The following is a 27,667-nucleotide window of genomic DNA, read 5'->3' as shown; positions in this document are numbered from 1 at the left end:
AACTATTTTAGGACCCGAGCAGTATTTTGTTATTATTTCATACTTATATCTCACTAGGTGTGAGTTGTGCATAACTTTAATTCCAGCACTTAGGCAGAGGCAGGTGAATGAATCTGAGTGTGAGGGCAACCTGGTGAATTCCAGACCAGCCAGAGTTGTAATAGTGAGACTCTGTCTCAGAAAAAAAAAAAAAAAAAAAAGCTGGGCAGTGGTGGTGAGATCTTTAATCCCAGCACTCGGGAGGCAGAGGCAGGTGAATCTCTGTGAGTTTGAGGCCAGCCTGGTCTACAAGAGCTAGTTCCAGGACAGGCTCCAAAGCTACAGAGAAACCCTGTCTTGAAAAGCTAAAAAAAAAAAAAGCATTATCAGTGTTTTGCCTCTGTGTGTGTCGTGTGTCTGTGCACACGTGTGCAGTGTCTGAGGGCAGAACAGGGAGTCAGATTCCCCGGGACAGGAATTATAGATGGTTATAGGCCACCAGAGCCACCAGGTCTGGTGTCCTCTGGAAGAACAGCCAGTGCTCCTTTGTTTTGTTTTGAGATAAGGTTTCTCTGTGTAGCCCTGGCTGTCCTGGAACTCAATTTGTAGGCCAATCTATCTGCCTCTGCTGGGATTAAAAGACATGAGAGACCACTGCCCAGCTCGTGTCTGTCTACCTGCCTGCCCGTCTGTCTTTCTTTCGTTTTCTTGAGACAAGATTTCTCTGTGTAATAGCCTAGCTGTCCTGGAACTAGTTCTTATAGAGCAAGTTGACCTTGAACTCACAGAGATCTGACTGCCCCTGCCTCCCAAGTGCGGGGATTAAAAGTGTGCACCACCATTGCACGGCCAGCTCCTGTATTTCTAATTCCAGTTGTCTCAACCTGCAAAATTAGACCAATAGCAAGTTCATGTGAGAGTCCTTCTTCAAGTAATGCAATGCTATCATTTCTGGCCATCTGTTCTCCAGCCTGTTCTGCACTGGACTGGGGTTTACAGTTCAAGATTTCTCTACACACTTCTGATTAGATTGGGGTCCCCTTATTCTACTTACAGTCAGTTAGTCCTGCCTAATTCATTTGAATGGGAGTGTAGTGCCTGCCCCTCCCCCACCTTCTAGACAGTAGATACATCACACACAATTACTGGTGATAGTTTTATTATCTGTTAGTAGCACACAGACCAAATATTAATCACTCAGAACTATGTCTCTATAGATGTGAGGAACGATATGGGGCCATTCTGTGGGGGACCTGCATGCACTTAGTGACTGTTATGTTTCAGGTTTTTCATCTTCTTCCTATGACGCTCAATTTGTTTCTGCAGACGCTCAATCTCCTGCTCGTGGTGCTCGATCTCGTCCTCATGGTGTTTCCTCAGGGCAGCCAGTTGTTCTCTGGTCTTCTCTCTATAGGGAGACAGCGGCCGAGGGTTTAATTTCAATCCTCCACCCAAAGAGATCTTTGGTTTACTTTTATTATGTTCGTTTGTGTGTTCAGGGTGGAGGTGGGTGTGGGATGGAGCTTGTGGGAGTCGGTTCTCTCCTATTCTGTGAGTCCCTGGTGTCAAAACTCAGCTTGCTTCACAGTCTTGTCACAAAGCACCTTTGCCCTCTGAGTCACTTCACTGCCTCCCAAGGAGATCTTTAGTCATACTGAGGGCAGGCAGGGTTACTGGCTCACTGAGGGCAGAGATAGGAGGAATTGCTGCACATTCGAGGCCAGCCCGAGTTCCAGTACAGAGTGAGACTGTTTTGGAAGCCCCAAACAAGGGGCTGGAGAGATGGCTCAATGGTTAAGAGCACTTGCTGCTCTTGCAAAGGACCTGGGTTTAGTTACCAGCCTTAACATGGCAGCTAAAGCCATCTGTAATTCCAGTTCTCAGGGTTCTAAGGGATCCAACTGTTGTCTTTGGATAAGTTCCCAATTTAAGTTTGCCGAGTTGGGACTGTGAATATGGCTCAATGGTTAAGAGCACTTGCTGCTCTTGCAGAGAACTCAGGTTCGTTTCCAGCATTCATACCCATACGTAACTGTAGTTTCAGGGGACCTGACACCCTCTTCTGGCCTCCACAGGTACCAGATACTCATGTGGTACACATACATAGATGTAGGCAATAAACTCATATACGTAAAAAAAAAAAATAAATAAGAGCTCTGAGATTAAGAGCATGCATTTTTCCTCCAGAAGAATCCAAATTTAATTCCTAGCACCCATGTTAGGCAGCTTACAACTCTAGGGGATCTATTGACTCTGGCCTCTGAGGGTCCCCACACACTTGGCACAAGCAAGCATGTATGTACACACACACACAATTTAAATAAAAATGTGCACCACCATGATCAGCTTCTTTTTAAAAAGATTTTAGAAAAAAGATTTATATTTAATGTATACAATGCTCTGCCTGCATGTATGCCTGTATGCCAAAGAGGTCACCAGATCTCATTATAGATGGCTATAAGTCACCATGTGGTTGCTGGGAATTGAACTTAGAACCTCTGGAAGAACAGCCAGTGCTCTTTAACCTCTGAGCCATCTCTTGAGCCCCAAGATTTATATATTTTTATTTTATGTATATGAGTGTTTTGCCTGAATTTTTTTTTTTAAACGAGACAGAGTCTCTTTATGTATTGATGTCCTGGAACTAGATATACAGACCAGACTGACTTTAAACTCAGAGAGCTTTTCCAGCCTCTGTCTCCAGAATGTTAGGATTAAAGGTATGCACCACATACATGCATGCATTGTCCATGTAGGTCAGAAGAGGGTGTGGATGCCTTGGAACTGGAGCTATAGACAGCTGTTAGACACCATGTGGACACTGGCAATAGAACCCGGTTCCTTTGGAAAAGCAGTCAGTGCTCATTAATTAATTAATTAATTAATTATGTACACAATATTCTGTCTGCAGGCCAGAAGAGGGCACCAGACCCCACCACAGATGGTTGTGAACCACCACGTTGTTGCTGGGAATTGAACTCAGGACCTTTGGAAGAGCAGGCAATGCTCTTAACCACTGAGTCATCTCTCCAGGCCGCAGTCAGTGCTCTTAACCCTCTAGCCACCTCTTCGGCCCCTGCATACTGCCCTAGCAGAGGACCTCGGTTTGGTTAGCAGTACCAGTTTCAGCAGCTCACAACTGCTTGTAACTTTCGTTCCAGGGGCATCCATTGCCTCTGGCTTCCCGGGGGCACTTGTATTTACACCCACACATCCAAACACAGCCACAGAACTAAAAATAAAATAAATCTTTAAAAGAAAGCAAACCCAAACACGACTCAACAAAACAGTCATACCCAAGGTAAAGAATAAAGGTTCCAAGTCAGGTGTGGCGGTAGTCCCCTAATCCCAACATTTAGAGAGTTGAGGCAGGGGAATTGCCATCCTGACAACTGTTTTTTGGTACTGAGACTTGAACCCCCGACATCTGCATGTTTTTAAGTTCTTAGTTCACAATTGAGCAACAACCTCTATAGGCCTAGGGCAATCCTTAGGACGAAACCAAAGGAGGAACGGAAGCAAGATCAGTTTCCGGCTGCTCTCCAGTGTGGGCAGACGTTAGTTAAAGATAACTCAGGGTTGGGAAAACGTTGTAGATATAGTCCACTCCTTGTTTCTAACCAATCGAGAGATAGCTACAACCCAGGGTCTGAGCAGGGCAAAAGTCTCCCGGAGTGGGGGAAGTCTAGAAGTTCTGCTTGTCCAGGCCGGTTGACACTGTTCAAAGCGCCTGGGGGTCTCGCACCAACAGAGGTGCTGAGCGGGTGACCGTGGGCGAGGAAGATGATAGCTAATGATAAATTAGTAGATGAGCCTTGGGTTCAGTACTGCAGATCGGTTTAGGGCTGGTGGGAAGTCAGCAGTGTGGTACTGGTAGTGATGTTAAATGATTCAACTATGTTGAGACACAATAGCTTCATCGACCTGGGAATTCTGCCAGAGGATAGGTGCCCCAAGGGACCAGGTAAAGATGGGTGGAGCGACAGAGGGCGTAGAAAGGACAGGGAAGGAGATGGGGGCAGGACTTGGGACCAGATGGGCCTCACCGGAAGTACCGATCCTCTTCAGCCTTCTCTCTCTTTCCGAAGGCCCCACCAGCTTCTCGGATGGAGCCAGCGCCAGTGTCCATGCTCTCCGACTGCAGAGAGAGACGTAGTCATGGCAAAGGCATAACAAGGAAAGAGAGGACCCGCGCTCCGGGATAGGCCGTAGGTCCTGCCGCCACCTACCGAGTCGGAGCCGAAGCCTCGGGTCTGCAGGACCCTCACACCCCAGGCGCCGAGCCGAGCCCGAATCGCCAACGCCGAGCCTGCCATTGTCTCCTGCGCAGCTCCGCTCGCGTCGCAGGCGTAGCAGCTTCTCTCCAAGCGCGCTAACTGCGAGGGCGGCTAAGTCACCAATCTGGACGGTGGGGAGGCGGGACGAGCACGGGAACAGCGAATCATAAAGGAGGGGGCGGGGTTTTTAGGAGTCCGCCGCGAATGTCGAGAGGGAGGCGGGTTTATGCTTAGCCAACTGCTAATAACCTGGGCTCTGGCGCATCATGACCCTGAAGTCTTGAGTGCTGTGTCAGAAGATGAAATCTTGGCTTTTGGTATCATTAGACTGAGGATGTTGTCCGCTCCTACCGCACAATTTTAATCCTAAAGTGGTTTTATTAAAAATGTGAATGATAGAAATCCCTACGGACATCAATAAATCGGGGAAATACAAAGCTTGTGGTAGTTATGCCTAGAATACCGACAGTCTGGATATAGACTTCCAACATACCTCTATTTGTACATATGAAATCGTGTTCGTCCCTTTGGAGGTGTTCTTGTTTTTGGCTTATATTGCCATTTTAGTCTCTTCTCTCACCTTAAAATTTCACTTTCTCAGAGAAACCTTTTTTGGCCTTAGTCATCCTGTCATTAGCAGTTTTTTTAAATCCTACCTCCCAGTTCTTTCTTCACAGTTTGCTTTGTGAAGCCACCAGAGCCTTAGTAGGTAACAAATTAGATTTTGCAAACTGTATTAATATGTCATTGAATGGATCAGATAATAGCTTTTGGTGCAAGGAGATGGAAAAGAACATGGAGGTACAAACCTGTAATTCCAGCCCTTCTGGGGCATACTAAGGAAGGGAGGGCATCCAGCCTGTACTACATAGGGAATTCTGGGCCAGACAGGGCTTCATAGGAAGACCCTGTTTTAAAAAACAAATAAAACACTAGTGTTTGCTGCAAGTCATCTGAGTCCTATTCCTGGGCCTCAGTGGTGGAAAGAGATAACTGATCCTGAAAGTTGTCCTTTGACCTCCACACTATGGCACTGTGGTCCCATAAATAAAAAGTGTAATTTTAAAAATTAAGCAAGAAACTCTAAACATGAATACTGTACGTGCATGTTCATAGTATCTTCCTTCCCTTTTTCTCTTTGCCCTACCTCCCTGGATGAGATCTATTGTAGCTCGGGACAGCCGAAAACTCCCTACGAAGAGAGCTGGGGTTCCTGATCTTCTTGCCTCCACCTCCCAAGTGCAGGGGTTACAGGCATGCTTTTCATAACACTATTTCCCAGTAGTCCAAAGATGAGACTACCCCAAATGTTAAACTGCTGAAGGAATAAACAAATTGTAGCATAAACATACTTTTGTGGAATTTGATGCAGTCATAAAATGGAGTATATTCTTATATAGGTTCCTTTTGGATGGGCTTTAACATGTGCTACGTGAAAGAACTAAATATAAAAGGTATCGTATAAATAGATTCTCTCCATGGGAATGTCCAGAATAGGTATAGCCAGAGATAACAGATTCCTTTTGACAGAGACTGGGGGAGAAGGAAACTGCTTAGTGAGTACCAAGTGTGGTTTTTAAAAGAGTAATTTTATTTTATTTTATTGAGACAGTTTCTCTGTGTAGGAACTCACTCTGTAGACCAGGCTGGCCTCAAGAAATTCACCTGCCTCTGCCTCCCCAGTGCTGAGGTTAGAGGCATCGGCCACCACCACCCAGCAAGAGTAATTTTTTTGTTTTTAATTAAACAGCCATGGTGGCACATGCCTATTAGCACTGGGGAGGTCGAGGCAGCTGGAGCTCTATGAGTTCGAGGCCAATCTGATCTACCGAGTTCCAGGAGCCCGGGCTCTGTAGAGACCATTTCTCTAAAAGCAGAAACAACCACAAAAGCGTGTGTGGTGTGTTTACATGGTCTGGCTGTGATATACGTGTGAAGTCAGACGGCAACTTTTGGGAGTGGTAATTTTTTTCTTCCACTCTGTGGGTCCCGGGGTCGTCAGGCTTTGCGACAAGCGCATTGACCAGCTGAGCCATATCTTTAATCCCAGCACTCAGGAGGCAGCGGCAGGCGGATCTCTGAGTTCGAGGCCAGCCTGGTCTACAGAGCGTCTACATCCAGGGCGATGCAGAGAAACCCTGTTTCAAAAAAATAAAAAAATAACAAAATCAGGTAGAGTCTCGGGGCCCTTTAAGAGCGGCTTGGCGGCGGAGGCGGTCCGGGAAGGCGGGCTTGGAACAGTCACGTGAGGCTGCGCCTGCGCAGAACGGTCACGTGCCGGCAGGCTGGGAAAATGGCGGCTTCGGGAGAGAGCGGGGCTTCTGGCGGCGGAGGCAGCACAGAGGAGGCATTTATGACCTTCTACAGTGAGGTGAGCCCGAAGTAAGGTTGGTGGCCTCACGGAGAGCGCGCTCCGGCTCCATTTGCAGCGTCCCGGGGTAACGGGACGCCTCCTGGGACCGTTGGCCCGCGCCGTCCGGCCTGGGGACTGCGGACCGTCCGCGGGGTGCGTGCGCGGCCGCCACTTTGACTGCTGAGGTCCCCGGAGCGCGGCGGGGCGGCCGGGCCTGTGGACCCAGACCCGGAGAGAGACCGGCGAGCTGCTTGTGTTGCTGCAGCCGGCAGGCTGTGGAGTCAACGACCGTCAGAGGTTGGCACCTTCCTGGCGGAGACCGAGTTGCGGCGCACCTGCTTTTATTTGTAAACAGGAGGGAGGCCTTTCCCACTCCTCTGCCGTGAGTGTGTGAGTGGCAGTTTCTGCGGTTTACCAGTGCTGAGCACTGTTCATCGTGGCTCGAATGCGTTATATGACAGCCCCCCCCCCCATCTTTAGCATGGCGAACCTTAGGAGGGTGCATCCGTACTTGCTCCTGTGACTTTCTGCAGGAGACAGCTTGGAGTCAGGACAGATGTGGACTGGGTCTGAGCGTTGTTTCCGACTGCATCGCCAGCGCCTGCGTGGCGGATGTTTAGCATATAGTCAGTGAATAAATGAATGGATAAACTGAATAAAAGCTCGCCGTTTGGCGTCAGAGGCCCTCATAGTGACTTCTTGCAAGGTAGTTAGTCTAACTGCTGTTACAGTATTTCAAGACACCAATTGCAATGTCTATGACAAGAGGGAGTTAATATTACAAGAGTTTTCACAACGAATGAAGAAAGCAGCTTGCAAATTGAGACTGTCCTGGAATTCGCTTGGTAGAACAGGCTGACCTCGAACTCAAAAAATCTACCTGTCTCTGCCTCCCGAGTGTTGAAATTAAAGGCGTGGGCCACCACTGCTTGGCTGAGGCAGTTGTTTTTTAAGTCATTGTCTCCTATTAACTCAACTGGACCCTTCCTGCTTTAGCCTCCAAAGTGCTGGGATTAGAGCCATTATCTCCTGCGTTTATAATAGTACTTGTTGTGTAGTAATACTTCCTCCCCCCACAGTGCTGGCTTTTTTTTTTTTTCTCACTGAGAGATTTCAATCCATCTTGGTGGAGAATGTGGGCAGGGCAGTGCACATCTTTTAGGCTGGAAGCAGAGAAAGAATGCTTGTACATTGCCATAGTATTAATGTTGGAAATCAGTGCACCTTCTGTAGCCCTGTTTTTGTCTTTCCATTTGTAAGACAAGTGCTCAGTGAAGTTTAGACTTTGCAGTGCTGGCTGCCTGGAACTAGTGGTGATCCTCCTGCTTCAGCCTTCCAGACACGAGGATTATAGGAATGAGCCCGCCACACCCAGTTTTATTCTTTTGTTAAGTATCAAACCCAGGGTTTTTGTTTTTGAGACAGGGTTTCTCTGTGTAGCTTTGGAACCTGCCCTCCAACTCGCTCTGTAGACCAGGCTGGCCCCAAACTTACAGAGATCCGCCTGCCTCAGCCTCCTGAGTGCTAGGATTAAAGGCCTACACCACCACCACCCAGCTCAAACCCAGGGTTTTATTCATGCTAGGCAAGCATACCACCAACGGAGCCAACCCTAAATCCTCCATAATGGTGTGTGTTGCTCATAGTTCATGGTTCAATGTACTTGAATTTTCCTCTCAAAATGAAAAAGGATGTATTACATGCAGCTATATCATCTGTGTGTGGTCCAAGCTCTGTGGAGGTGGCTATGTTTTATTTATTTAATTTTTTTATTATTTATTTATTTTTTATTTTTTTGAGACAGGATTTCTCTGTGTAACAGCCCTGGCTGTCCCGGAACTCACTTTGTAGACCAGGCTGGCCTTGAACTCATAGATCTGGCTGCCTCTGCCTTCTGAGTGGGATTAAAGGTGTGTGCCACCACCACCTGGCATGGCTGTGTTTATTATCTGGGAAGCTTCTTGATGTCTGATTGGGAGTAAAGTTGTTAGGGTAAATTTCTCACAAGTTAGGTAATTGGCAACCTTGGTTTCTGTAAACCTTATTTTTCCTATGTGTAAAATGGGGGAAATGATAATACCTACCAAGTAGAATTGTTAACATAAATAATACATGTAAATTTAAAAAATCATGTGTAGGGTATATATGTGTGCTTGTATGCACATAACAGGCACAGATGTGTGGTAGACAGAGGTCAGTGTCATGTATCTTTCCCTATCCATATTGTGTTTTTGAGACAATGTCTGTCACTGAACTTGGAACTCACCAGTTAGCTAGTCTGGCTGTCCAATGAGTGTTTGGGTTACAGGTGCGTGTGCCCATGCTCAGCTCTTACACGGATGCTGGAGATCTGAACTGCTATTGTAAAATTAGTTGGGCTGCTGTGATTGTTCTTGTGTGTAGTAAAGTGTCTTACACATGGTCGACATAAATAGTGGTTGGCTGGGCATATCAGTATTATGTTAAAGTAGCCATTCAGCTTATTATTTTAACTAATGCAATTATTGATTCTTTTACTTTCAGGTGAAACAAATAGAGAAGAGAGATTCAGTTCTTACGTCTAAAAATCAGATTGAAAGATTGACTCGTCCTGGTTCTTCTTACTTTAATCTGAATCCATTTGAGGTGAGTGGATGGTCTATGTAGCATTTAGTGGAGAACTTTTCATGTGTGCAGAGTTATGTGTGTGTTTATTATGTTGTCGTTGCAGCATCTGTGGAGAGCTTTTAATGTATGCAGAGTTACGTGTGTGTATGTGTATTATGTTGTCACTGTAACGTGTGTGTGTGTGTATTATGTTGTCACTGCAACATCTGTGGAGAGGTTTTCATGTATGCAGACAGAGTAACGTGTGTTTATTATGTTGTTGCTATAGCATCTATGGTGGATAGCTTTCCACATATACAGACTTATGTATGTACATATATATATTTGAGGCAGTCTTATGTACTCAATGTTGGTTTTGAACTCCAGATCCTCCTGCCTCAACCTCCCAAATGCAGAGATTGTAGACATGACCCATCACACCTAGCTGTTTTTTTTTGAAACAGGATCATGCTATAGTCCACTATGGCTTGGAGATCACTTTATATCCCAGGTTGGCCTTAGACTATTTGTGATTCTTCTGCCTCAGCAACTAAGTGCTGGGATTATAGGTGTAAGCCATCATACCTGGTTTGGAGGCAGATTTATGTTACAACATACACCCAAGTTACATTGTTGGGAATGAAAAAAGTGGTGAAGTGGTGGAATTTGTATGGTGGTAGGTTGTCTTTGAAGTTGCTTGATTTTACTGTGAGTAGGGTTAGCAACATAGCTTGTTAAAGAGAACGAGATAGACTTTGTCCTGGCAAATGCTCTCCAATACTCTAATATACAAGAATTTATTTTGAATATAGAGACATAGCTGAGCTCGCTAAATTTAGGGTCCATGATTTAAAAAACATGTAATGGCAGGTAGCCTGTTCTCTTTGCACTTGGTAGACAGAGGCAGGAATAAGGAATAGCCCTACAAATTTGAGGCCAGTCTAGTCTATATAGCAAGGCTTGGGCCAGCCAGGGCTTCAGTGAGATCCTGTTTCAAAACAACAACAAAACAAACAAAAACTTTGTTAAAACTTTCTTGTTACATGAAGATAAAAGATACCAAATATTGAGTAAGAACAGAATGAAGATCATGAGATTTTATATAAGCGAATGCACTTTCTGTTTTTGAACGTATTTCCAGTGTGGCTCAGAGTGGCTCAACCCAGCCATCCTCCTACCTCACTTTCCCGTGTGCTGGGAGCATAGGGTGCACCACCCACCATGCCAGGCTCTGAACATTTCTTATTGTCACGAATCACTGTTCTTTCGTGTGCGATTAAAAAGTCAGGTCATTCACCTCAAATTACAGCAAACTGACAGTGTATGTTCCCTCGTCTTTCCAATCAAGGGAGGTAGAGAGATTCTGGCACTGCCCTCAGTGGTGATCCTCCAAACCTCCAGATACACTGATTATTTAATAAATTTTTTAAATTTATATGTGTGCTTTGCCTGCATGTATATATGTTTACCATGTGCGTGCCTAGTGCCCATGGAATCAAGAAGAAGGGGTCAGAACTGGAGTTCCAAGTGGTTGCTAGTCACCATGTGGGTGTTGGGAATTGAACACTGTGCCATTTCTCTCTCTCTTTGATGCTGGAAATCAAACTCAAGAGGATTTTAAATATCAGTTAAGTATTTTACCATTACCATTGTGCATACTAGGATTAGGTTGGCCCTTTTCTCTCTCTCTCTCTCTCTCTCTCTCTCTCTCTCTCTCTCTCTCTCTCTCTCTCTCTTGTTTGTTTTGAGAGAGGGTTTCTCTGTATAGTCCTGGCTGTCCTGGAGCTCAGTCTGTTTGCCAGGCTGGCCTTGAACTCACAGAGATTTACCTGCTTCTGCCGCCTCTGTCTCTTGACTTCTGGGGTTAAAGGTGTGAGATCCAATTGTCTGGCTCTTTTGTTGTTTGGAGACAAGATCTCAGATAGCCCAGGCTGCCTGCCCTTCGCCTCACTTGTGTACCTGAGGAGATCCCTGACTATTCTGCCTTGGCATCCCAAATCCTGGGATTGAAGTCCAGTATCTGTTGTCACACCCATGGTACCTGTGCTTTGTTTGTTTTTGTGTTTTTTTTTCTTTTAAGATTGATTTTATTTTGTTTTATTTTTTGAGACAGACGTTCTCTGTATAATCCTGGCTGACCTGGAACTCACTCAGTAGACCAGGCTGGTCTCAAATTCACAGAGGTCTGCCTGCCTCTACCTCCCAAGTGCTGGGACTAAAGGTGTGTGCTACCATGCCTAGCTAAGATTTATTTTTATTTATTTTTTTTGTGTGTATTTGTTTTATTTTTAAATTATGTGGTTGTGTATCTGTGTGTGGGTTTGTGTTCATGTGTCCACTTGGAGACCAGAGGTGTTGGTTTCTTGGAGCTGGAATTACAGCTAGTTGTGAGCCACCTAAAGTGGGAGCTGGGAACCAGATTTAGATCTTCTTCAAGAGCAATGAGTGTTCTTTTTTTTCTTTTCTATTTTTGGTTTTTCAAAGCAGAGTTTCTCTGTGTAGTCCTGGCTGTCCTAGAACTTGCTCTGTATACCAGATTGGCCTTGAACTCACAGAGATCCATCTGCCTCTGCCTCTTGAGTGCCAGGATTAAAGGTGTGTGTCATCACTGCCCAGCAACAACAAGCATTCTTAACCACTGAGCCATCTCTTCAGCCACTATTTTTACTTCTAATTATGTGTATTGGTCTATGTGTGAATCTCTACATGTGTGAATGTAGGTGTCCATGGAGGCCAGACATGTTGGATTCCCTGGAGCTGGAGTTACAGGTGGCTTGGAACTGAACTCCTCCTCTTCCAGAGCAGTGCATGCTCTTAACCTCTGAGCTGGTTCTCCGGTTGGTTTTTTTTTTCTAAATAGTTTATTTAAATTCATTTTATGTACATTAGTGTTACGGTGTCAGATGCCCTGGAACTGGAGTTACAGACAGTTGTTAGCTGCCATGTAGGTGTTGAATTGAACCCAGATCCTCAGTAAGAACAGCCAGTGCTCTTAAGCACTGAGCCATCTCTCCAGCTCTCCGTTTTTTATTTTTTTAGTCAGATCTCTCTTTATTTAGGTCAGCCTGTAACTCATGGCCGTTCTATCCAACTTTCTAAATACTGGGATTATAGGTGTGAGGCACCGTGCTGAGCCCGTTGATATCTTTACCCTACATGGGTTCTGACACAATGTGCTAGGTAGCCTGGCTTTGGCCTTGGCCTCCTTTCCTTTCTTGGCACCCTGTATCAGGCGACTGTTCTGTGTGAATACCCTTCTCACCCCACGTGGGCTCTCGCACTCTGCCTAACTACTCCTTGTGTGTAGTTGCTCTCTTCTTTGTTCTAGGTGAGCTCTGAACTCTAGACACTGTGTTCTGGACTATGAGATTCAGTGTATATCACTTCACCTGGTCTTACTTAACGGATTTAGTTATATTGCTCAGAACAGAAGTGGGGGACAGAAGGTTTGTAGTAGGGAAGTGGGGGGATACAAGCATAAATATATACACAAACGCATACACACGCACATACATTCTCTCCCTCTTGTTTTTGTTGTTGTTGTTTATTTGTTTGTTTGAGACAGTGTCTCATGTGGCCCAGACTGGCATTGAATTTGTTATATAGCCAAGGATGACCTTGATTCCTGATCTTCCTTAGAAGAAGGTAGAAGTCTAGGAATAATCCTATCCCACTCCCCGGTTTTATGGGGGTTTGTTGTTGTTGTTGCTGCTGTTGTTTGTTTTGAGACTATTCTGCTTGTAACCAAGGCTGGCCCTGCACTTACCATCTTTCTGCCTCTGTCTTCCTAGGGTTGAGATGACATGGGTCACCATGCTCAGCTTTACACTTTTGATCTTGGTTCTTCCAGGTTCTTCAGATAGATCCTGAAGTGACAGATGAAGAAATAAAAAAGCGGTTTCGGCAGGTACAGTGCTGCTGTTCTCGCTAGTGTGTGAGCCTTCTGTTTCTTTGGTGGTGGTGGTGGGGTTCATGGAGTTTAGGCTTGCCTAGAATTTTCCCTGAGTAACCAAGGATAGCCTTGAGCTTATGATCTGATCCTCTGCTTTTGCCTCCTGAGTTCTGGGATTGTAGGCATGTACCACACCTGGTTTATAGAGTACTGGGCCTCGAACCCAGGTTTTCATATATAGTAAGACAAGCACTCTACCAATTGACCTACATCCTAGATGTGATTTTTGAGGATTTGCCAATTAAATTTTGGGCCAAAATTTAACTTGCCACCCCTTGCAAATTAAGGCTTTAGTGACCTGAATGTGCGGTGACATAGAATGTTAACTAATGTACCATGTGTAGATCTTTCTGTGAATATAGTGAGTTTTCTTTTTTGCTTTTTCTTTTTCATATAATTATCTATTTATTTATTTATTTGAATTTTCTAGACAGGGTTTCTCTATAGGTTTAAAGGCGTACTTAAGTAGCTAGGAGGACAGGCACATACCATTTGCCTAACCTACTCAGTTACTTCATGTTTTACAAATGGCTGTAAATACTCAAGAATTACCTAGCTTAGGTTTGTGAGATGGCAGCCACTAAAAGTACCTGCTGCCAAGCCTGACCACCTAAGGTTGATCCCAGGGACCCACATGGTAGAAGGACAGACCTGACTCCAGCAAATTGTTCTCTGTTGTCCACACACATACCATAGCGTGTGTTCATGTTCTCCAACCCAATAATGTAAGAAGTTTTTAAAAAAGAAATACCTGACTTAGTGTAACAAGTACTTATGAAATTAGCTCTCTGGCCTCTGATTCTTGCTACTGTCTTTCTTTCTTTCTTTCTTTCTTTCTTTCTTTCTTTCTTTCTTTTTTTTTTTTTTTGCCTTTGTAAGTTCTTTCTTTATCTCTTCATGCTTTTCACATTTGAATCGGACTTGGCCAGTGCTGACTGTAACACTCCAGTTCTGCACAGCTGTCTTACTGATATCCAGGGCTTCCTCCAGGGCAGCAGGTTTCTCCACACTGCTGACTCATGGTTACCTCTGGTCTACCAGCAAGCTAAGATGGCTTCTGTTTCTGCCTGCTCAGTCATTTCCCATATATAACTTTATAGTTTTGCTCTTCCTGAGCTCTGATCTGCTTAGTGCTCCCCCCTTTTCCCAAGGTCTGTTTTCCAATACAATCCTTTAACAGTTGTTCCTAATATAACAAGCATTTCAGTTCTTAGACTTTTCCTGTAGCCACAGACTTGAGTTACAAGTTCTTACTGACTATTTAGATGGCCTCATAGTTAAGAGTACATAACTTTAGTTTTAATTTGTTCTGGTACTTGGGAGCAGTGTGCACTTGAACAAGTGCTTTGGACCTTTCTGTGTCTATTTTACCTCTTTTGGTAAATGTGTCCAAATATTTAAATCAGGTACTACATACAGAAGGCTTTCAATGGATGTCTTGATACTTTGTATATACTAACTTTTGTCCATGGATGTTTGTGTGCAGATTCATTCACTTCCTTTCTTTTTCTTTGTTGCCTCTTCCTTTTCCTTACCAGTTTCTCTCTCTCTCTCTCTCTCTCTCTCTCTCTCTCTCTCTCTCTCTAAAGATTTATTTATTTATTTTGTGTACAACATTCTGCCTCCATGTATGCCTGCATGCCAGAGGTGGGGGCCAGATCTCATTACAGATGGTTGTGAGCCACCATGTGGTTGCTGGGAATTAAACTCAGGACCTCTGAAAGAGCAGCCAGTGCTCTTAACCACTGAGCCATCTCTCCAGCCCCCCAGTTTCTCTTTTCCCTTTACTTTTTCCTGTCATCTCTGCCCTCTTCTCCCTTTTCTCTCTCTTATTTTTCTTCTCTCTTCCTACCTATTCCACAGGGTCTCACTTTTAGCCCAGGCTAGCCCTGAACTCATAAGTCTCCTCAGTGTTGAGATTTCAAGAATGGGGCCCCTATATATTGCTTTTGCTAATTGCTTGCATTGTTCGTTTTGTCCAAACGATGTAGGTACTTTGTATTTTTCCAGTGATAGAGCAGGAAGCCAAAGTAAAGAATTGAAGTGAAGCAACTTGAGAGTTGCTCAAGGTCTGAGAGCTAGCAAGTGATTGAAGATAGAATCACATATCAGGACTATGATGCTGGTGCTTCAGGGATTAGCATTAGATTTTCATGTTCCTACATAATTTTTTTTTCTTCGAGACAGGGTTTCTCTGTAGCTTTGGAGCCTGTCCTGGAACTAGCTCTTGTAGACCAGGCTGGCCTCGAATTCACAGAGATCCACCTGCCTCTGCCTTCTGAGTGCTGGGATTAAAGGCATGCGCCACCACCACCTAGTTCCTACACAAATTCTTTTGCTCCAACTATTTCTGTCCATCAATGACAGCAAGTCAAGAATCTTGTAAATGTCTGAAAGAATCGCCTGTGGGGGTTTTCTCATAAAAAGTTCATGTTTTGTTTATTATTTACTGGTGCGTGTGAAGAGTTCAAGTCACTTCCATGAACTGTTGGTGAGCCTGACTTTTCTCTTCCTTGTAGTTGTCTATATTGGTGCATCCTGATAAAAATCAAGATGATGCTGACAGAGCACAGAAGGCTTTTGAAGGTATTTGTAAATTTACCTGCTTTTGAGTAATATATATTGTCAATGCTAAGGAGTAACTAGTTGTGGAAAAGCTGTGGATTTCAGTAAAGCTGCCATTTAAGCAGAATGTTTAAAGAAGTAATCCTTGGGGGCTGGGCGTAGCTCAATGCTTGCCTAGCATGCTTGAGGCCCTGGGTTCAATCTCCAGCACTGAAAAGAAAGTGCACCTTAGCTCTGCTTTGTTAAAACTTACATGTCTGCCAGTATACTTTTACTGCATAGGATCTTTTTTTCTCTGAACATAAGTAAAGTGGGAAATACTTTGTCAATGTGTTACATTTAGACATGGTATGTTTAGCCTTGAGTGTATATTTAATATATTTTCCTAAGACTTTTAAGGTCATTGCTATGGTTATATGCTTTTTTAAAAATGAGTTTAACAATGGTAAATAATGTAACAAAGTAGGGAATGTTTTTAGACAGTGCAAGTCCATTTACACTGCCTGAGTATAGCTCAGACTTTGAGAGGGTATTTGCAGAAACAGTTAACTTCAATGTTTTGCATTAGCTGTGGACAAAGCTTACAAGTTGCTACTGGATCAGGAACAAAAGAAGAGGGCCCTGGATGTAATTCAGGCAGGAAAAGAATACGTGGAACACACTGTAAGTATTTCTAGTGCTGCTGTGTTTACAGGAAGTAACAGCAAGCTGTGGGCACCGTGTAGAAGGGTATATGCAACTAGCAGTACTGACCAGGTAGCTAGTGACCACTTTAATTCTCAAGAGTAGCGCCAAAAGTAGCATTCTTTCCTGAGAGAAGAGTCAGAGTCAGGGTGAGGAGTGGCTAGGACACTGCCACACCCACTGGCACTGTCAGTCCTGTGCTGTGTAGATGGCCACTTTGGACTCCCATGTTGCCTTGCTGCCGCAGTGAGAGTGAAGAAACAGCGGGGCTGTGGCAGTGCCGACTCCCTGGTTTTCCTTTAGTTGCTATGAAAGGTTTGGAAGCGAGAGGCAGGAACTTTGAGTGGGTTTTAAAGCAGGAGGTGGCACATGTTCAGTTAATAACAAAACTCGGAAGATTCTTTTGAAGTAAACTAAGTTAAAGCTTTTGTGTGTTTTAAATGGGGTCTTGCTGGGGGTACAAAGTAGCCTTAAACTTTAGAACAGCCTGGACTGGCCTTAAATTCTTACTCTTCTGCCTGACTTGAGCCATGGGATTATGGGTTATATGCCATTGCATCCCATGGAAAAACTGTTTTCTTCTTCCTTTTTTGGTTGGATTGTTTTATTTTGAAAGAGTCCTATGCAATCCAGGCTGACTTTGAATTAGCTGTGTACCTGAGGCTGACCTTAAATTCTTTTTAAATCTTTTAGATACATTTCTTTTATGTTTATGGGTGTTTTGTCTGCATGTATGTGTGTGCGCCATGGGTATGCCTGGTGCTCAGGGGGGTCAGAAGAAGGTGTCAGATACTCTGGAGCTGTAGTTATGAATGGTTGTGAGCCTCTGGGTGGGTGCTGGGAACTGAGCTTGGATCTTTGTAAGAGCAGCAAATGTTCTTACCCGAGGAGCCCTGTCTCCAGCCCCTGGCCCTGCACTTTTAATCCTTCTCTGTATCCAGTTGCTAGGATTTCAAGCATGCACCATGCCCAACTAGAAAGCTCCTCTTTCTTTTTTTTCCCCCATGGAGCAAGAATCTCAAGACCTTTTACAAGAGTGATTTCAATGGTGAAATTGGATTTCAATGGATGAATCAGGAGTCCATCTTTGTTTTGAAGAGTTTTGAGATTTGAAATGGAACTTTATAGGCAATAATAATAAAGATGAACCCATTTTAGATGAAGACGGTGAGGAGAAAAGTCAGGAAAGGCAAGGTGTGTAGCCGGGTCCTGCTGGTGTGCTGCACATGGCACTTGTAGAGTCAGCCCTGTTAGAGGTTAGAAGAGCGCACGCCAGCGCCTTCAAGTAGGCTTGTAAGGAATCGTCCTTAGTATTCATGGCCACACGGTGGCAGTAAAGTACAGTTTTTCTGAACCTGATAGGCGCTTGGCTGTGTGATACTCTCATAAGTCACTTATAGAGGAGTAGTGTCAGTCTCTTGTGAATTTATTTTATTATTGTTGTTATTATTATGTTCAGTAGTGGCCAAAGTGATGCATGTATCCAGTAGTGTGATGTGAAAATTATGGTTTCTGGAGTTTCACAGTGGAAACGATCAAGAATGCACTTTCAGAAATCCCTTTCATGCTTAAAATGCCATACATATCCTAGGTCCTCCTAAAGCTTGGCAAATGTGCTTTCTTTGCTGTAACTATGTGACCATAAGCACCATGTCTAAGGCTGTTGACTGTGGCTCAGCCTTTATGAGTTGGGGCAACATCTCTGCTGGTTGTCTCTCAATAGTGCTGGCTATGGGTACAGGCTAGGGTGGACTTAGATGAAGTTAGAGGAAGGACCCACAATTCCTAGTCTTCTTAGTTGCTTTATAATGTTTTCTATTAAAATATGTTGTTGCTGTTATAATTGGCAGTGCAGGCGGAGGCTCTTTTGCCTTCATCTTATATTGTGCCTATGGAAAAGTGCACATGTGTACAGATCAGTGGCTACTAATGTGTGAGTGCTCATCTGCTGATGGGAAAAAAATTCTTTTTAGGTTAAAGAGCGAAAAAAACAACTCAAGAAGGAAGGAAAGCCTACAAATGTAGAGGAAGACGATCCTGAACTGGTGAGTTATTGGGAAACAACTTTCATGTGTGATTGGTGGGTTGAAGAGCAAGGCCTCACTTAAAGCGAGTAAGTGGACATTCATTTATCCCCCTCATCCTGTGTGTAAGTGTCTGTGTTACATGCATAGTGTGTGTACACGTGTGTAGAAGCCAGAGGAAGTATCTGTTCTAGCAATGTCCATTTATTCTCTTTAGTCAGAGTCTTTCACTGACAAGCTTGAGCTAGGCTGGTGGCCAGCAAGCCCACTGAGTGTGCTGTCTCTTCCCCTAAGCTTTGGGTTACGGGCATATTTATCTTTTTATAATAAGAGTGCTGGAGATTTTAGCTCGGGTCCTCATGCTTGTACTCTTACCCACCGACCCATCTCCACCAGCTTTCTAAATGTAGAGCTACTGCCCGCCCTCCCTCCTTCACTCCCACCTTCCCTCCCTTCCTTTCTTCCTTCTTGGGGTGGGGAGGGTTCCCTAGCTGTCCTGGAACTCACTCTATAGACTAGACTGGCTTTGAACTTACAGAGATCTGCCTGTCTCTGCCTCCCAAGTGCTGGGATTAAAGGTGTGCACCACCACCACCTATCCTATGTGCATCTAATGGAGTTTGCACTTGATTATTTTAGAAGCCACATGCGCAAAGTACTGTGTATAATTATGGTTTTTAATTTCTTTTGAGATACATGTTTAGGAATCTAGGGCTTTAGAACTGCTCAGCTGCTCAGAGCACTTGTTGGACAGGCGTGGTGCTGCCTGTAATCTAGAGCTCTAGAGGCATGCTAGGGGCTGGAGAGATGGTGTAGTGGTTAGGAGCACTGCCTGCTCTTCCAAAGGTCTCAGTGCAATTCCCAGCAACCACGTGGTGTACAGCAACCATCTGTAATGAGGTCTGATGCCCTCTTGAGGAAGAGTCGCTCTCATGAACTTAGGTCATGAAACCCTGTATGGACAGGTTCAACAGAACCAGCATTTATAGGCTGCCCATGCATACAGACTAGCAGGAAGTGGTGAGCTCCAGCTTCAGTGAGAGATTGCCTCATTAAAGTGGAGAGCAATTGAGGCAGATACCTGATGTCAACTTCAGGCCTCCAAGTGCACCATACACACATAAAGATATTGAAGTATTTATTTATTTATTTTTAATATTTATTTATTATTACACAGTGTTCGGTCTGCATGCCAGAAGAGGGAGCCGGATCAAATTACAGATGGTTGTGAGCCACCATATGGTTGCTGGGAATTGAACTCAGGACCTCTGGAAGATCAGCCAGTGCTCTTAACCTCTGAGCCATCTCTCCAGCCCTGAAGTATTTATTAGACATTCCGTTACTCAGCTGTTATTTTTATTAAAGTTTGTCAGCATTATTTTTACTGAGCAGCTCCTAGCAGCTAATAGTATTAAAGAGAAGTTTTGGACCTCCTTCATTTCTCTTTTCCTCCTGTGTTGTTTTTTGCTCAGTGCCTCTGATTTTAGTACATGATCCTATTATATATTCATGATGGATTATTATTCTGTACTTTGACGTATAGCTCAAAATTTCTATTTGGGAAGAAAACACTCTAAACATGAGTTTTTGAAAAACTGGCTGGTTGGGGCTACAGAGGTGGCTCACTGGTGAAGAGTGTGTATTACTCAGGATTACTCAGGCAGAGGACCTGAGTTTGGTTCCCAGCACCGACATGGTTTCTTACAACTGCCTGTAACTCTAGCTCCAAGGGACAACATCCTCTTTTGGATCTGATGGACCCCTGCATTCACATGTGCACAAACCTATACGCAACCACACACATACACATTTTTAAAAATAAATCTTTAAAAAAAGTTGGACAGTGTTGATGCACGCCTTTAATTGCAGCACTTGGGAGGCAGAGGCAGGTGGATCTCTGTAAGTTTGGGGCCAGCCTGGTCTACAGAGAGAGCTCCAGGGAATCCAGTGCCTTCTTCTGACCTCTGGGCAGTGCGCACACATGATACCCACACATATTCATGCATATAAAATAAATACATTAAAAAAAAAGAGAGTGAGAGGAAGTGCCTAGTCTCACTGCAACTTGATAGACCATGGCTGGCTGATCGGTATCTGAAGAGAAACAGTGGAGGAGGCGTGGATGGAGGAGGAGTGTGTGAGGGAGGAACTGGGAAGAGAGGAGGGAGGGAAAACTTTGGTTGGATATAAAAACAAAACAAAAAAGAACGAATCTGTCATGAGTTTGGTGTGCTGGCACATGCGTGTAATCCCAGCAGCTGGGAGGCTGAGGCAGAAGATTGCCTTGAGTTTGAACCCAGCTTGTGCCAAATCATTAGACCCTGTCTCCAAAACACCCCACAGCTGTGTAGTTGGATTTGGTCACTTTTCTTTCCTTCCTTCCTTCCTTCCTTCCTTTGTTACCATATTTGTTTTTATTTTATGTGCGTTGGTGTTTTGCCTGCATGTTTGTCTGTGTGAGATTGTCAGATCTTGGAGTTACAGAGAGTTGTGAGCTGCCATGTGGGTGCTGGGAATTGAATCCGGGTCCTCTGGAAGAATAACCAGTGCTCTTAGCTGCTGAGCCATCTCTCCAACCCATTTGCTTTTCTTAAATTTTATAAAATCTAATAATAACCTCTGCTGTAACAATAGCTAACATAATTGAAAGGCTCTGGGTAGACCATGAGTTTGACTTGGTAGTAGAGGTCTTCCTTCCATTGCTTGGGTTTTATCTTCTTGTACTGTTAAAAACCAATAGGGCTCTTTGCCTTTGTATCTTCTTTTTTTAAAAAAGATTTATTCATTTATTTTATGTGAATTAGTGTTTTACCACCATGTATGTTTGTGTGAGGGTATCAGATCCCCTGGAACTGGAGTCACAGAAAGTTGTGAACCGCCATGTGGGTGCTGGAAATTGAACCCAGGTCCTCTGGAAGAGCATCCGGCGCACCTAACCACTGAGCTCTCTCTCCAGTTCACCTTTATATTTTCTATGTAATGCTGTGTTTTTTCCCATCAGTATATCTTAGAGTATAAGGTGAACTGGTTACAGAGACACAAAATGTTTTGCTCAAGGTAGAACATGTTCTATTCTGTGTAGTAGTCCTGGGTGGGGAGGTGGCTGCTGGTGTGGAAGCTCTGCATCATGTGTCCTTCAAGGTTTTGGCTCTTCTATAGCTCTGGTAACTAGGATTTGGCCCCCATCTTTCTGACCGGGTGTCTTATATCACGTGCCAGACAACAGAATCATACACATCCCAGACATTGTGTATGATTACATTGACTGAACTCTGACTCACATGGCCAAACCTAGCTATAAGGAAGTCTGGGGATTATGGACTTTTTTTAGTCCCTTAAAACAGGTTTGCAGTTGTGAGTGGAGCCAGCTATGTAAGAGTCAGCTTGGTTCAAGTCACTAAATCAAAATTAAAAGATATTTGTGGAAAGAAGAATAGAAGTTAATTCTGGGGAATTTTTACAGAAGAGCACCTGCAGAATCTCAGTGGCCTAAGTACTTACGCGCATTCTCCCAGAACAGGTTTCTAGTCTGCTTAGTAAGAAAGAAAGGTCTCCTGGGCAGGTGACGTTTCTCCCTGAAGAGACAGTGTAATGGCGTCTCTCTGCAGACATTGCACTGCCCAGTTGTAATCTTTAGGGCTGTCATGTAATCACTTAATTTCAGCCTTGATGTGAAATGTTTACTTTTATTTTCTTTTGTTCTTAATTTTCTTGCAGTTCAAACAGGCAGTCTACAAACAGACCATGAAACTGTTTGCTGAGCTGGAAATTAAGAGGAAAGAAAGAGAAGCCAAAGAAATGCATGAAAGGTACACATCCCTGCATTCATCTTAGCCTCATTTAAATGCACAGATTAGCTAATGCAGGCCTCTGGGGAGTTTCCTAATGAATTGGTAGTGCTTCATTTACAAGAACCTGGAGAGGCAGGCGTACAGCCCAGTGGTGGAGCTCCTCCCCAGCATACACGAGACAGGCTATCTGAGCCAGTCAACGGTAAGACATGGGAGACTTTTGGGAAATACTAGCTACACCTGTTCCATAGGGAGTTCCATTCTATTGAGGAGTGCAGTGTGTTTACTTCCTTTCTGGAATGCAGTAGAATTTTTGAGACCAGCATCTTTTCTGGGCTTTGTAGCTGCAGCTGTGATGCCTAGGTAGGATTGTAACGGAATAGCTTTAACACATTACTGTTCTTGAGTATGATTTCCTCTAATTGTCAGAAGGGTTGAGGTTGCCAGTTGTGGTGGCACACACTCCTAATCCCAGCATTTGGGAGGTGGAGACAGAAAAAAAAGCAGTTGAAGACGATTTTTGGCTGAGTAGCAAGTCTAAGGCCAGTTTGAATTACATAACACCTTGACTCAGAAAAGACAAAAGGACGTATTGAGGTCAATTTGACTTCTGTATTTTGTGTTGTGAACTGGAGTAATTATATTTTGCCAGTTGAGTTTGTACAAAATGTTATTTTAGGTTGAGTTTTGTCCTCTGCATGATGAGGCGTTTTTAGGATGAAGCCTTGGCATTTGCTGGCTCGGGCTCTGTGTGTGCTCTTGTGCAGCTGTGCCTTAGCTCATGTGGTAACGTTCTGTGAGCATTGGGTAAAGACTGTTCTGCTGTCCCCCCTAGGAAACGGCAAAGAGAAGAGGAGATTGAAGCGCAAGAAAAAGCCAAGCGAGAAAGGGAATGGCAGAAAAACTTTGAGGTGAGTAGCTGAGGTGGGTCATTCCAGAATAAGGAAGCTTGGTTCCTGGGTGCTCTGGGACTGCCTAGGGCAGACAGGGAACCGGGATGTGTGCGCAAGAGTAGGTACTGGGGAAGCAGAATCTGGGGCTGCCTGGCCTTCATAACTCTTTCCCTGACAAGGGCACCAATAGACACAGCTACCAAATGAGCCCAGGAAGAATGAATTCAGAGATAATATGAAGTAGTACCCTACTTAGAGGACAAAGATTTGTGGAAATAGCTTCTTTTGGAGGGCAGGGAGTTGAGGTAGAGACAAGTTTTCAAATAGTCTACTCACTATGTAGCTGATAATGACCTTGAATTCCTGATCATCCTACTTCAGCCTCCCAAATATTGGGATTAAGGTGTACACTCCCACAGACTACTGGAAACAGGTTCTTGTGACCCAATTATTCATTTTGCAGAGAGACTTCTGGCATTTTGTTTTGGGTTTTTGAGACAGTCTTACTTTGTAGCCCCAGCTATCTTGGAACTCACTATGTAGCCCTAGTCCAGCCTTGAACTCTTGATGATCCTCTTACCTCTGCCACCGAAGTGCTGGGATCACAGGTATGTGCACTACACCAGCTCACTTTGTAGCTTTTGAACTGTGTTCATTGCTCTTCTAGTGCCCCACACAGTTCTGGGTTGCATTTGGTCTGTCTTTTATAGGATTTAGGATTCAGGGTAGAGCTTGTTTATCCATAATATTTTACTTTATTTCTGTCCAGCTTTATGAAAAGGGAAAATGAGTAGCCCATTTGATAATAGAGATCTTTGTGGCCAGTGATTAACTGGCTTGGAGACATCCTGTGAAGTTTTCGGGGGTGGAGGCATGCAATAGCAACATGGTGAAGAAAGAGTGGCTATACTTCCAGCTAGCTCCATGGTTGGGAAAGCTAGTTAACTTCTCATCATTGTACAGTCCTCTTTAATGCATGCTGTAGTCAGCTGTTTGTAAGGGTCAGAAGAAACAAGCTAGGGGCCAGGCATGACGGGGCATGTCTTTAGTCCTAGCACTCTAGTGGAGGAGGGCAAATCTCTGGAAGTTTAAGGCCAGCCTGGTCTACATGGTGAGTGAACTCCAGACTAGCCAGGTAAAATGCTATCTTAAAAACACACACGTGCTCACACATGTGCATGCGTGCACCAGTGGTGGCGGCTCATGCCTTTAATTTCAGCACTCGGGAGCCAAAGGTGGGCGAATCTCATAGTTCTAGGCCAGTCTGGTCTACAGAGTGAGTTCCAGGACAGCTAGGACTGTTACACAGAGAAACCTTGTCTTGAAAAACCAAACAAACAAAGCAATAAGCCAGCTCTGGGAGTGGGAGTGTGTAGCTCAGCAGTGGAAACAGAAGGAATTTGTTTGGAACGCCCGCCACAAGGCCCCAGATAAATAGAGTTGTGATAATATCATGACATCACCCATTGTGTCCTCTTTGGAGAGGGTGTGTGAAGTTTTTCTGGGTCTCTAGAGGTAGGAGAGGCTCTGATCTGCTCTCCTTTTGGATTGTTGCAGTGGGCTGATCAGGGCTGGGCCATGGGAGAGCAGTTGGCGGCAGGACAGGCTCAGCCGCTTCTTTGCTCTTTAGTGACCTCACCTTGGATTGATTTCCTTTCTGTTTTCTTTCAGGAAAGCCGGGATGGTCGAGTGGACAGTTGGCGAAATTTTCAGGCAAATACAAAGGGAAAGAAGGAGAAAAAGAATCGGACCTTCCTTCGGCCACCAAAAGTAAAGATGGAACAGCGAGAGTGACCAGCAGGGCCATAGCCACAGCCTTCCTTCGCTGCCTCCATCTGCTTCAAGGACTCATTCTCCACTTCCACCCCAACATAGAGTAGTGTTTGCTTTTTAGTCTATTTTGTTTTCAATACAATTTAATATCAATCAAAGTAATTTGTACATTGAGATGAGGGGCTTGGTCTGACCTTCCCCGTCCTTACCCACGGAACCACAGGATCGGAAGGTGTCACTGATTCTGCTGCCTTCTTTTCCCACAGCCTGTAACTTAATGTTTTGTATCTCACCGAGTTGTGTGGCTCGAAGATCAGGCAGGTATAGTTTGTGGAAATCCTCCAATTAAACGTCTTGCTTACAGTGGTGTTGCTGCGACTCCAGAACAGCCTGGGCCACTGTGGGAAGCCCCTTTGCTTGTTTCTGGGTGTGCCAGCCTTGAAGACCCAGATCCAATAGGAAAAGCATTGTGGACTCTTGATGCCCTGATGCCTTGTGGTATTTGGCACAAGTCCTGTTTGGCTGACCACCAATCAGCCAGAGTGGTGTGAGGCTCCCAGCCACATAAACCTGTCACTTTCCAAAGAGTTAGCCATCCTCCAGCCAGTCCTCCTTGTCCTCACTTGTCTGCATTCGTTAGTGGTAATATTCTTTTAACGTATAATAAATTTTTATACCCAAGCCTTTGCTGTTCTCATCCTCAGGTGGAACTCCAAGGGCAGGCAGGTCCATTTCTGAAAGTGCCTTGTGGTTGAACACACAGCTCCCTACATTAATTGTTGAACCTTAGCTTCTTTACCTACAAAATGATACTACATGGCTGGGGATCTACTCGATGTAGAGTGCTTGCCTGGCATTTGTGAGGTTCTAAGTTCACCCATCAGAACAACAAAAATAAGTACAGGAATATCAGGTATGGCAGGAGGCTGACTGGGTTGTAGTTCGGTAGTGGGGTGAGTGAGAGGTTCTGGGTTTTGTCCTCAGCAGCACCTCCAGAAATTTTGATAGATTGGTTTTACTGTAGGAACTTCTGAGTTGACCGCTGCACGTCAACAGCCATCAGACTGTCCAGGAGGGTGTTGTCAGTGTCCTGTCTGTAGAGTAAGACACTGTGCAGTTGGAGGATGGAGTGAGAGTGTGTGGAAGCATCCGGTTTATAGTATATGCTCTGTGTCCTGCTTGCTACAGGAGGCCGCATCAACCTGTGGGAGGGGCTTAATAGGAGTAGAAAGATGGTACCATAGGAGCTGAGACAGTGTGGGAAGAAAGACATCCTGTGCTCCCTGTAGGTGTGTCCTGCTGGGATGGCTACAGAAGGTGCATGCGCACACCTTCCACTTGTTCTTTGTAGGGACAGCTGGGCATGTCCACACCACATGAGGTAACAGTACCGCCTAACACAAACAAGGCAGAGGGAGGGAAGTCACTGCAGAACTGCTGCCTGTCTTGAGGTGGAGGTTGGCCCGGGCAGGGAACAGGCAGAGCGGCACTCCTTCCATCATGCGGGGCTCACTGTGTGCCTCACGACTGCGGCACAGTGAGCAGGTGCAGACCGAGGAAGACAAATGTACGCCACTCCGAACGGCTGGCTCTTGTCTTTGGTGAGCATCCTGGAGAAAACGATGCTCAGTCACAGTTGGTACAACTTCAGGATAAAATTAATGCAGTATTTGTTCCCCTACTTCTGGAGGGAGGCGGATTCAGATATCCACAACTCCCGTGACACTAAGGGAACTACTGCCCTGTTGCCGTTCTATCCAGGAGGGATTGTCATCTCAGTTACAGCAAGCTTGTGACAACACCACATTGCAACCACTAAGTGAAAGGTCCTGAAAGCAGTGTCCCCTGGTGTGTTTGTCCCACAAATGGGGCTGAGGTCATCCCTAGGGAATATGAGAAGACAGCAATGGAGAACAGGCCTTCTTCCTGGACTGGGGAGATGGCTCAGTGGTTAAGAGCACTGGCCACTTTAGTAAGAGGTCCTGAGTTGAATTCCCAGCAACCACATGGTGGCTCACAACCATCTGTAATGAGAGTCTTCTCCTTTTGGGTTGGGCACTTACAGTTCCTGTTTGTCATCAAGAGGAGGACTATTCAGCTGAAGAGCATGGGCACCAGAGAGGCAGGATCAGGCGTTCTTGAAGTCACCTTCAGCCTTTTGGGTTTCAATAAGGACATGGTATTTTCTAGAAGGACAATCTATTTCCTTTCTGCCACAGTTTTGCCACAGACTGGCCTGGAAGAGCAGCAATGGCCCTCACCCTGGGCATAACCCTGCCCAGAATAGCTTCCTCTGTGGTGACCCAGTTAGGGAGAGACTGCCTTGGGCACTGAATTGAGGTCTCACAGTCAAGTGTGGCCTCTAGGGCAGGACCTCTGTAGCCAGTTGTCCACCAGAGAGGACAAGGGGAGCTCTAGGCATCAAAGGCTCATGGAGGGAGCGTAACTGAAAGAGCTACCTCTTCTGTAGCTTGCCGTGAGTCACAGAACCTGCCATGACACAGCCAACTGCTGCCAAGGCCTCCCCGGGCACAGGTAAAGTGGAAGGAGCCAGTGAACTAGGGTGAGGATCTTGGCATCTGAGTAAGCGATGACGTCAACGTGAAGCCTCAGCATCTGGTGAAGCAGTGATTGCGCCTTGAAAGGCAACATGCAAACATCCCAGGCAACTAGTCATTCCTTTGGCTGCGTAGTCAGCTATTTGGTGAGAAGTTGGGACTCCAGTCTGCAGCCTTTGGTTTCCACCAGACTAAGAGTTCCTCAGAGAAAGGCATGTCTACCTTCCTCTCA

General features: G+C 45.0%; 2 protein-coding genes across 3 annotated transcripts; one reads left to right on the top strand and one right to left on the bottom strand.

Moving 5' to 3' along the window:
• Positions 1–1,121: 1,121 nt before the first annotated feature.
• Positions 1,122–4,369, bottom strand: Atp5if1 (ATP synthase inhibitory factor subunit 1). The gene is made up of 3 exons (XM_048434152.2): positions 4,209–4,369; positions 4,026–4,117; positions 1,122–1,387 (listed from the first exon to the last, which is right to left on the bottom strand). The coding sequence occupies exons 1-3, from the start codon at positions 4,293–4,295 to the stop codon at positions 1,243–1,245; spliced, it is 324 nt and encodes a 107-aa protein (XP_048290109.1). The 5' UTR covers positions 4,296–4,369; the 3' UTR covers positions 1,122–1,242.
• Positions 4,370–6,487: 2,118 nt separating this feature from the next.
• On the top strand, positions 6,488–25,558 carry Dnajc8 (DnaJ heat shock protein family (Hsp40) member C8). 2 transcript variants are annotated; one of them, XM_048434150.2, is made up of 9 exons: positions 6,488–6,627; positions 9,133–9,234; positions 13,046–13,102; positions 15,667–15,733; positions 16,281–16,375; positions 18,370–18,441; positions 22,138–22,229; positions 23,047–23,122; positions 24,776–25,558. In XM_048434150.2, the coding sequence occupies exons 1-9, from the start codon at positions 6,550–6,552 to the stop codon at positions 24,896–24,898; spliced, it is 762 nt and encodes a 253-aa protein (XP_048290107.1). In that variant the 5' UTR covers positions 6,488–6,549; the 3' UTR covers positions 24,899–25,558. The 2 variants fall into 2 exon arrangements, with proteins under 2 accessions (XP_048290107.1, XP_048290108.1); XM_048434151.2 differs by lacking the exon at positions 13,046–13,102.
• Positions 25,559–27,667: the final 2,109 nt, after the last annotated feature.

Source organism: Myodes glareolus, chromosome 3, assembly GCF_982192425.1.
Source record: "Myodes glareolus chromosome 3, mMyoGla1.1, whole genome shotgun sequence".
Lineage (NCBI taxonomy): Eukaryota > Metazoa > Chordata > Mammalia > Rodentia > Cricetidae > Myodes > Myodes glareolus.
The sequence above is the reverse complement of the archived record's forward strand: the minus strand, read 5'-3'. Positions and strand labels throughout refer to the sequence as shown.